This window comes from Rhamphochromis sp. 'chilingali' (genome assembly GCF_963969265.1).
Source record: "Rhamphochromis sp. 'chilingali' genome assembly, chromosome: 7".
Classification (NCBI taxonomy): domain Eukaryota; kingdom Metazoa; phylum Chordata; class Actinopteri; order Cichliformes; family Cichlidae; genus Rhamphochromis; species Rhamphochromis sp. 'chilingali'.
In genome coordinates this window covers 13975459-13985349 of record NC_137934.1, presented here as the reverse complement: position 1 = coordinate 13985349, position 9891 = coordinate 13975459, and the positions used below count along the sequence as shown (strand labels likewise).

General features: G+C 39.0%; 1 protein-coding gene across 1 annotated transcript; it reads right to left on the bottom strand.

Annotated features, from left to right (window-relative positions):
* Nucleotides 1-1396: 1396 nt before the first annotated feature.
* On the bottom strand, nt 1397-9398 carry tcp11l2 (t-complex 11, testis-specific-like 2). The gene is made up of 10 exons (XM_080887313.1): nt 9099-9398; nt 6974-7154; nt 6126-6258; nt 5253-5373; nt 4845-5068; nt 4556-4692; nt 4013-4200; nt 3676-3857; nt 3422-3594; nt 1397-3326 (listed from the first exon to the last, which is right to left on the bottom strand). The coding sequence occupies exons 2-10, from the start codon at nt 7140-7142 to the stop codon at nt 3064-3066; spliced, it is 1590 nt and encodes a 529-aa protein (XP_080743439.1). The 5' UTR covers nt 7143-7154; nt 9099-9398; the 3' UTR covers nt 1397-3063.
* Between the last annotated feature and the right edge of the window lie 493 nt (nt 9399-9891).

Here is a 9891-nt window from a genome sequence, read left to right as displayed (position 1 = left end):
TATTGACATGTCGAAGAGGTTAACACATGAGGAGCGGATCGAAATTGTGTTGATATCTGGTGAACGCAGTAACCAGGTCATTGCAGCAGATTTCAATGCAAGACACCCTACGAGACCACCCATCTCCCATGCTACAGTTAGCAAACTGCTTGCTAAGTTTCGTGAAACTGGTTCAGTGTTGGATGTGCCAAAATGTGGACGCAAGAAAACTGTCACTAATGAAGAAACATCAGTGGCTGTCCTAGCTTCATTCAGCAAGAGCCCACAGCGTAGCACTCGCCGCATGTCACTGGAGAGTGGCATTAGTCGAACATCCCTTTCGGCGGATATTAGCTACTCACAAATGGAACCCTTACAAACTCCAGCTACTGCAGCATCCCAACGAGGATGACCCAGATCGGCGCACAGAATTTGCAGAATGGGCAAAACAAAAATTGGAACAGGACCCTCAGTTCACGCAGAAGATTTTGTTCAGTGACGAGGCAAACTTTTATGTGAATGGTGAAGTTAACAAACAAAACCACCGCTATTGGTCTGACACTGACCCACATTGGATGGATCCCTCCAAGACTGTTGGAACAACAAAAGTGATGGTTTGGTGTGGTATATGGGGTACAACGATAGTGGGTCCATTCTTCATCAATGCAAACCTCAAGGCCACTGGATATTTGAAATTGCCACATGATGTGTTTCCCTCTTTATGCACTGAAGCTGGCATGTTCCCTGAGTTTTTCCAGCAAGATGGTGCACCACCACATTATGGGTGCAAGGTCCGAGCATTCCTAGATGAACAGTTTCCTGGAAAGTGGATTGGTCGTCGTGGGCCAGTTGAATGGCCCCCAAGGTCTCCCGATCTGACCCCCTTAAACTTTTATCTTTGGGGTCATCTGAAGGCAATTGGTGTGAAGATTCGAGATGTGCAGTACCTGAAACTATGGATACTGGATGCCTGTGCTGGCATTTCTGCTGCGGTGTTGCTATCAGTGTGTGAAGAGTGGGAGAAGAGGGTTGCATTGACAATCCAACACAATGGGCAGCAAATTGAACTCATTTTATAAGTGGTCAGAAACTTGTAAATAACTCAAGAAAGAATAAAGTTATGTTGAAACCAAGCACACCATTGTTTTTCTTGGGACATTACCAATAAGTTTGATGTGTCACATGGCCCTCTTCCTATTGAAAAAAACAAAAGTTGTATCCAAGATGGCCGACTTCTAAATGGCCACCATGATCACCACCCATCTTGAGGAGTTTGCCCCCTCACATATACTAATGTGCCACAAACAGGACTTTAATATCACCAACCATTCCCATTTTATTACGGTGTATCCATATAAATGGCCCACCCTGTATATAAGGTTTCATCATTAAATGAACACCACATGCTCAATTTTGTTGTTTTATTATATTAACATTGATACAGAGGGAAACAAAAACTCTCCATGTTCTTATGTAAACTGATGTAAAACTACATATGTTTTTCTTTCTGCATACAAATGTCCGCTGGAAACTTTTCGAGACAAAATTCATTTCTGTGTTCAGCACCTTTCATCTCACAATTGTGTTCTTACATCCAGCGCAAATGTACTGTAAACAAAACAGCACGTTAAAATGTAACAAGCAAATAACAATATAACCAATCAACATAACTAATATTCCACTGGCAGCTAACAAATAAAATTACAGAACATACAACAAGCAACAAATACCCCAACAAATTACTCAAGCAACAACTAAAATGCACAAATCCCAACACAAAGAAACTCATGCAGACAACTGACATTACTTTCTTTCAGAGGTCAAAGCTAAGTGTGGATTAAAAATGATACAAACAGTTTCATTTTCTGGCTGATAAAAAGGTAAGAGACAACAACTAAACTAATAAATCCAAGGAAAAGGGCTCATGTTTTGCATTACCTTCAAGTGTGGCACTTCTTATTGTCAGTTTTTCTGTAGTTAACAGTTATACTGTTACCTTAGTACTTAACGGTGATAACATTATATGTAAAGAATCTGAAATTCTACTCTGCTACTTTTCTATATAAACCTCTCCATCTGTGTTTTATAAAGCTTGCTGTATGCATTGTACATATTAAAATGCCCTTCTGTTCTTATATACTGCCTCCAAAATTCAAGGAGTTTGACTACAGACACAATGATAAAATAGGGGGTGTCAACATTAGGTACAGAAATGGATTATTGTAGCTAATACTGGTTTTCTGGTTTGAAGTCCTAAATGTTCACAGGGAAGCACTGACAAGGTATTTGTTATTTTTGCTGTTTACCGGGCTTCAAGTGAGTATTTACGGAACTTTTACATCTAAACTGGAGAAAGGGTTCAGGAATTTAGCTTGGTAATAAATATAATAAGTATTGTTTGGACAGCTGAACCTGAAGTCAACCTGTGGACAACTCATTTTCCAAAGTTTATTATATCTGTAAAACATGGTGGAGGCAGTCCAATGGCACTGGGTCACTAGTGTTTATTGCTTTAGTGACCAAGGACATAAGCAGCTGGATTAATTGTTAAGTATATGGCTATGTAATATAGTAACACTATATTTTTGTTCAAGCCATTGAATAAAAGCTCAGCTTAGGTCAGCACTTTTTAAAAAATCAAATAATGAAAATAAAATTAAACTGATTGGGTACTGAGGTAAAATTATAACAACTGTGTTACTGTCCAAATAAGTTGCTGAAAAATAAGTTTGAGCATTTTCGCAAAGTAAGGAGTCACATTTAAAGCTGAGCATGTGATAAATACACTGCTGTGCTTTTACTGCCAAATGTAATGACAAAACCACAGCTGCAGAACCTGCATGACACAATGACCCACTTTCCTCTTCTCTTTTTTTCTTTCACTCCATGCATTGACATCCCATTACTGAAAATCTTTCTCTTCCTCCTCCTATAGCTTCGACTTTTTCTTGTTTTCTTTGTGTATTAACAACCAGCTTGATGCTGCTCAAATACATTGTAGTCGACACAGATACTCCCCACCTCCTTTGCTTTACCTGTGTCTAGTAGAAAAACAGTCTTCTTCAACTGCATGATATTTTCATTTTAATTGTGGGTGACAGAGTCCTGAGCTGTGTTCTGAGGAGGGTTGGCTGCTGGTTGGCTGTTGCTGAACATCAGCTTCCTCAGGATGTCAGCATAGAAAGGGCCATAGACTGTCTTGTTGTAGTTGACCAGGGAGATGAACTTTGCCCCAATTATTGCTAGTTCAGGCTTGATAGCAGTCAAACCAGCTGGTACTTGTTCAATTTTGGACTGAGGTTTTGGGTCAGAAATGAGTGCCATGGAGTACTGCTGCACACGGTCCTCTGCAGAAAAACCACAGCAAGCGTTTAGTCAATTACATTAATTTCTCAACTAAAATTTTTTTAAGAAGTTAGTCTTTCAACTTATTCTCTCTTACCAACTAGGGTTCGGATGGGATTGTCCTTTTGGGTAATGTTGCAAATCTGGCCTGTGAGGGTGCCCTGCAGCGCTGGGGTCAGTGCAGGGTAGCTCCTCTCTGTTAAAGACTTGTTAAGCTCACAGCAGATCTGAGCACTGATGCCCTCTAGTGACTCTTCTAGGTTAAAGTCCCTATAGGTATAAAAAAAAATCAGTTTAAGATGGAGTTTGAGACAGATATGTCTGAAAATAGTCTGACACAAAGGTACTGACGATCTGTGCATCCCATCCAGCAGCACACTGATCATCCTCTTCAGGCGGTCAGACAAGGATGGTAGACCCTGGATAGGCCCCCCAATTGTGCTGTAGACAATGAGCAGCACCTCATTCACAGCCTGACATTGCTGAAGCTGCCACTGAATCTCTTGGAGACGGATCTCATCTGTCATCCACGTCTAATGGAGAAGATTGCACCAATAAAATCTCCAAAGCACAAATTGTCTGTAAAATCTCTAATCTCTCAGCTATGTAAATATTTTTTAAAAATAACAAGGAGAGAAGCTGACATAAACATAAGATCCTTCTCTTAACTACATTTACAACACACTACCTCAGGCGGTGGGCTCTTGGAGTAGTCCCATGTGAGGATGCGAATGAAGGCAGCGTTGAGAACTTGAAATGGCCCAGGCACCACTGGTTGTCCTTTTCCAGGACCATTAGTCTGTTCTGTAGGGGCGATGGATGACTGCAGCTCCTCCAGTGCAGACTTGATCCAGGAGGTAGTGCGGTCTAAAGCACCTGAGAAAGTTTCATATTAGCGCAAGTCTAGCAGGGTTTCAGTTTTTCACTTTGACACAGACTGTAAAGAAAAGATGGCATAGCCACCATCCTCCACTGGACTTTGGACTTTGGACTCTCTTTTTAAAGTTTTGAGTTGAGCAGTTAGAGTTTCTTTTGTTATAAATAGATGTACTGGGAGGTCAATATGACAGTTTTTGCTTCATTTCAGTCTGAAAGTCACACACAAAATATAAAAAAAAATAATTCTCAAATGTAGACCTCAATAAAACTGTGGCATATTTTCTGTATTTTTGTGTGTATAAAAGGGTGCTAAAGGTTATATATAAAAAAGAATGTAGTGTTATTCACTCACTGGGTGTTTTGTCCAGGATGCTCTGAAACTTTGCCCTCTCATATTCGACACTTTGCCTCTGCAGCACAGGTCTCAGGTTTTCAATTGTACAGTTGACCATGTCCGCTCTCATCAGGCTCAACACACGGAATATTTCCCTAATGTGTAGAAATAACCAAGATGCTATGAAAAATTTGCTTTTATAATTAAAAATATTATTATTAAACAGAACAGGTCAGACAGTAAATACAGTCACTGTTAATGTATATTGGATGCAAGCACTGAAATATTTTGAAAAGTGTGCGCTTACTTAAAAAGCGTCACTATGTTATCTGTGCCCTCTCGTAGCTTCTTGATTTCCTCATCCCTCACGGGTGCACACATCTTGCCCATGGTTGTGATAATGTAAGAGGCAAGTCCCTGGATGTCTAGAGCATCGTTGTCAGCCTGCTGACGAATCAGGTCCATGTCCAGCACCTCCATGATCTGGGTCCGCATCCGATTGGCACCCGGATTAAGGAATGACAATAAGATCTGTTCGTCAAGAGGGGGGGAAAAAGTTGTTTTAGAAAAAAAAAAAAAAAAAAAAAAAAAAAAAAAAAAAAAAAAAAAAATTATATATATATATATATATATATATATATATATATATATATATATATATATATATATATATATATATATATATAAAAATAAATATTTGAATGCATGTGGTGACCTCTCTGATCTCCTCCACTAATCTGATGGCTTGTCCATATTCAGGAGGGTCGTCATTCAGCTCAGCCTCCAGGATATCCCAGAAGGCCTTCTGAAGATTATCTCTCACTGCCTTTAATAAACTAAAAGAAAATAAATAAATAAATAATAGGGGGTTTATCTGAGTAAAACTGCCATTTATAAAGCACACTTTGATTTTGAGTTTTATTTTATTAACTTATCTTGAGAGTATTAGACTGGTAAATTAACTTTTTTTCTCTGAAGGAACTAAAATGATTTTCTTGGATCTTCCTTTCTTTTGATATAACTAAGTAACACTACTATTTAGTAAGTAACTAAACAGTAGTGCAACATTTGGTGTTTTCTGGTTGTACACCAATCATAAACACTCCCAGACAAGTTGCTGCAAATATACTGTAGATGCAAATCATGAAAGCATGTCCTCAATGATCAAATTCAAATCTTTCTTTCTGCTCAGAAAGTGTGTGTTTGTTACAGGATGCTATGATGTTTGAAGATAAACTTGTCAACTTAAAATTGTGTTATCCACTGGGAGCTTGAGAATAAATAACAGTGAGTCTTTGGATCTCCCTTTTCTTTTCTAACTCTAAATTCTCGCATATTATCATCAGACACAGACAGTTGGTATAACAAGAATCACATTTATTTTAGTTTATAACCATGTTTAAAAAGGTAAACATGATTTTTAAACACTGCAAAATCTCTATGTTTGTACAAAGCACAGAAAGCAGCATCAGCTCTCCCTGATACCTAACATGTTCTTCATTATGGAAAAATCTGAAATGTAGTATTGGTGTGGTATTAATATTGCAAAACTTGACATTAGTAAGCACAGGCTTTTGTCATATTTTACCTGTCCTGAGGTAGGCTATTTGGCTCCAGGTGGAAATTGCGGTTAATAACAATCTCATGGGAGAGGCTGAGATTGAAAAGGTCTCTTGCAGACTCCATGACCTCGTCCAGCGTTAGGGTTTTGGGTGGGCTTGCTGTGGGAATCAAATATTTGCTGATTTATAAATTGGGGGAAAAAAGCATGTCCGACTATTAAAGATGACAGATGTCAAACTCCATTTACACTGTTCATACATACAGCTCACTTAAGGTAACCAGTAAAAGTCCGTCTTTATGTCAGTGAACTGAAGTGTAACAACACATTTAATCCTTGGCATTTCACACTTCTTTTTCTTAATATAATAAAAAGAAGTCTAATAATAATAAGCATGTTTCAGTTTTTCCACATGATGAAGAAGAATGAATGATGCAATAATAAAAGAACAGTACGACTTTTTGGACTTAAACTGTAAGAAATGAATATGTAAAATGACAGATGAAGTTTCCCAGACTGTCCTGCAATTATAAAACAGAAAGTTCGTTAACTGAACATGTTAGATATTCTTATTCAATCTTAGATTCTTATACAATTGTTATTTGTTATATCTGGATTGGAGTCTCTGTCAGGCTTATTCTGGCACCCGGGCCTTATGTTTTGATGCCCCTGGTGTAGAGGGTGGTAGCTTTCTTACAAGCCTTTATATTAAACACAGTCATTAACCCCTAACAACAACTGCAAACAAAACAGCAGATTAAATGTATTTTTTTTTTACCACTCAGACAGGGTCATCAAAAAGAAAAAACACAAACTTGGATTATATGCAGTGAGCTTATGCATAGATCAATGAGAAAGGAAGGGGACAGACTCACAGGATGGGCTACAATGCTTGCTGGAGGAGTCACTGGTGAAGCTATCACGTGAGCACTCCAGGTCGCTGTTCAATGTCATGCTGTCGCAGCGCTCTGATGATGACTCCACATCACTACCTTGGTCCTCACCGCTGGATGTGGAGTTAGGCCGCTCATCATTTAAAGGCATTTTGGATTATAGCTGCAAATAACAAGTCAGTAATAACTTAAAAGGGATTTCCTACCACAGAGTTTAATTCAATATGTTCAGAAGATCCAGACTATTAAATGATAATTACTGAGATACTTTCAAGGGAATCCTGCATAAACTATCCTCAAAGTACTCATTAGAAAACCAAAATTTCCATGACACAATCTTACCATCATTTTACCTGAGCTCGTCTGAGAGTGAGATAGTGTGTGACTGTTGCAGTTTTTGTTACCAAGGCAGAGTGTAACAAAAACACCAGTCATACTCAGTGAAACAGCTGGAGGGCACCATTAAACAGACAAAGCTGCCTTGTTGCAAACACTTTCAACATATTATTAAAGTCAATGATGGTGCATGACGTAAGTCACTGAAAAATAAAAAGAAATAATAATAGTGTATAGTGTGGTTCAGTGTTTGTTTACTGCCACCAGGGTTTAAATCACAATACAAAGTCTAGACATAAACAGAACACATTTCCATATAGGTTTACACAAAAGCCTTTATGCCTGTGCCTGTCTATCCAATGTCAGTTGTGTCTCCAGGGCAACATGGGACAACAGAGGGCTACGCAACTATCAAGATGATCGTGTTACACTTCTCACTGTGCTGTTGTTTGTTTTCCACAAATACACATAGGAAAGAAAGGTAAAGATGACGGGATGTGCACATTTTTAACGTTATTGTAAAGACTGTTTACCACTGTTAAAAAAAAAAAGAGTAACCCACTTAAACATTACTTGAGTACTGTAACAGGTTAAATTAAGCCTGCAGGCCTTTCTAATATAGCCTAAGACATACAGTGCTGGCAGAATGACCCATAGGTGTTCCTATCCTCTGGCTCAGTTATCTGCTGCCAGAAATGAATGCACACTCCCTGGCAGCGCTTGCAGTTTAAAGATAGCTCAAGGGTCGAGGAAAATGGGTGTGGGGAGCCCTTTTATTACATCATATGCTAGACTTGACAGCTAGGTCAAAGCCATGCAGCAGGCCAATTTTCAGAGATTATCCAGAGGGATAAAAGCAGAGTGATCCAGAAAACTGATTACGGATTAGGTGTACTCTGTCATCTGCAGCTTCTTTATGAGAAAGCTTCTTTAAGCAGTTCAGATGCTAGGTAGAGTAAAATGCATTGTCCTGTTATAACCAGAAGGATGCAATCTAAGATAAATGAACATATCGTATAATTTTCCCAGATGTTTTGGAAACATATCTGAGCGAATATGTGATCGAATAAGAGGTACAGGCGCTCTTACACACACACACACACACACACACACACACACACACACACACACACACACACACACACACACACACACACATCAACTTCTGCAGGAACAAAGACAGCCTTTTGGGGTCCAGATCTGACTGCGGTATAATGTAAACAAAGCAGTGAATCAGGAAGGCAGGGCTAGATCCACGGGAACTCTCCTTATTGGTTGCAGTTCCCCGTCTCTCAGCCCTATATGGAAACTCTTTGGTTGCACAGCTACAAACGTGGATAAAAAAAATATCCACACATGCGTAAGAAGTGGGTACACGTGATCCGAGGTGCAGACCAAAACAAGAACTCCGTGTACATTACAAATAGTATATTGTATCTGATCATGACAGAAACCACAGAAAAAGAAGTGCGGAAACAATAATGCGTTACGCTCCCCCTTCAAAATACATCTGATGCATCCGTCAAACTCAGCACTATGTCAGTGTTATATAATTGTCTTTGTTACTTGACTAAAACCCCTGGTTTACAGCTTAATACGAGTCATAAATGTCATTAATTTCATACACCAGCTGTCACTGGTATGCTAAATGTCAGAACCGTCAAATACTGTACTCTTCTTCCTGTTTCACAACAAAGCGACGGATAACTTAGCAGCAGACACCATAAACTAAGTCACAAGCACAAATGTCTTCGAGAAACGCGATGTTTACCTCATTCAAGTCACTAGAAAGTGAAGCTGACAGCGAAAATAGCCCCGCTCTGAAGAGAAAAGTCGCCGTCGTCCTTTTTAAAGGTCCTGTTCTGATTATATTTATGGTGGTTGGCAATGGTGCATTACCAGCACCAACTGGAATGAGTGAGCTGTGCAAAGGGAATTCAAGTGTTCAATAATAGTAATAATAAATAAAAAAAGAAAAAAACGAGAAAAGAGGAAAATAAAGTTGTCTCCTCTTGCGTTTGCTTCTCTGTTTAAAGGTCCTTCAGTAGCCCAGCTGGCTCTGAGAACTAGCGGGCGAAACCATTTTACACACGGGTGTGTTCAACTGCAAAAATAAAGGCGATTCTAAGGATTGTCTTTTTTTAAAAAAAGACGAATCTAATTAATTTAAAAAGAATCTGCAATTTAAAGAGAGCAGATACAATAATATGCAGACATTTAGTTCAGAAAAGGGTAATGTAATAATACGGGCTACATTTTATCAAGCTGTCGAAAAATGGTACACCCCGCCCTGCTTTTCCAAAATGTCTGTGTTCACGTGGGTTGTTTTGTTTACGGATGTAACCTCAGAACCTTCACTACCTGTGGTAGTGTGGACGCCTGTGCTCGCTATTATTTCCCTTAACATAAGACCTCTAAAAATATACGGGTCTTAGGTGGGAGGTTTTTATTATATTAATACTACAGTATGGTCATTGTGTGGTTATATGACATCTTGAGAAAAGATCCAGATGCTTAACTTGTGACAAATTGAGTCTTTTCAGCATGTTTCCAATGGCAGCACA

What these genes read in the sequence shown, in the direction of transcription:
- tcp11l2 (XM_080887313.1), bottom strand. Translation starts at nt 7,142, where the DNA reads ATGCCTTTAAATGATGAGCGGCCTAACTCCACATCCAGCGGTGAGGAC. An exon ending in CAAGCATTGTAGCCCATCCT is followed by an intron (nt 6,259 to 6,973) that starts GTGAGTCTGTCC and finishes TGATTCCCACAG; the next exon opens with CAAGCCCACCCAAAACCCTA. An exon ending in CATCCTGGACAAAACACCCA is followed by an intron (nt 4,201 to 4,555) that starts GTGAGTGAATAA and finishes AAACTTTCTCAG; the next exon opens with GTGCTTTAGACCGCACTACC.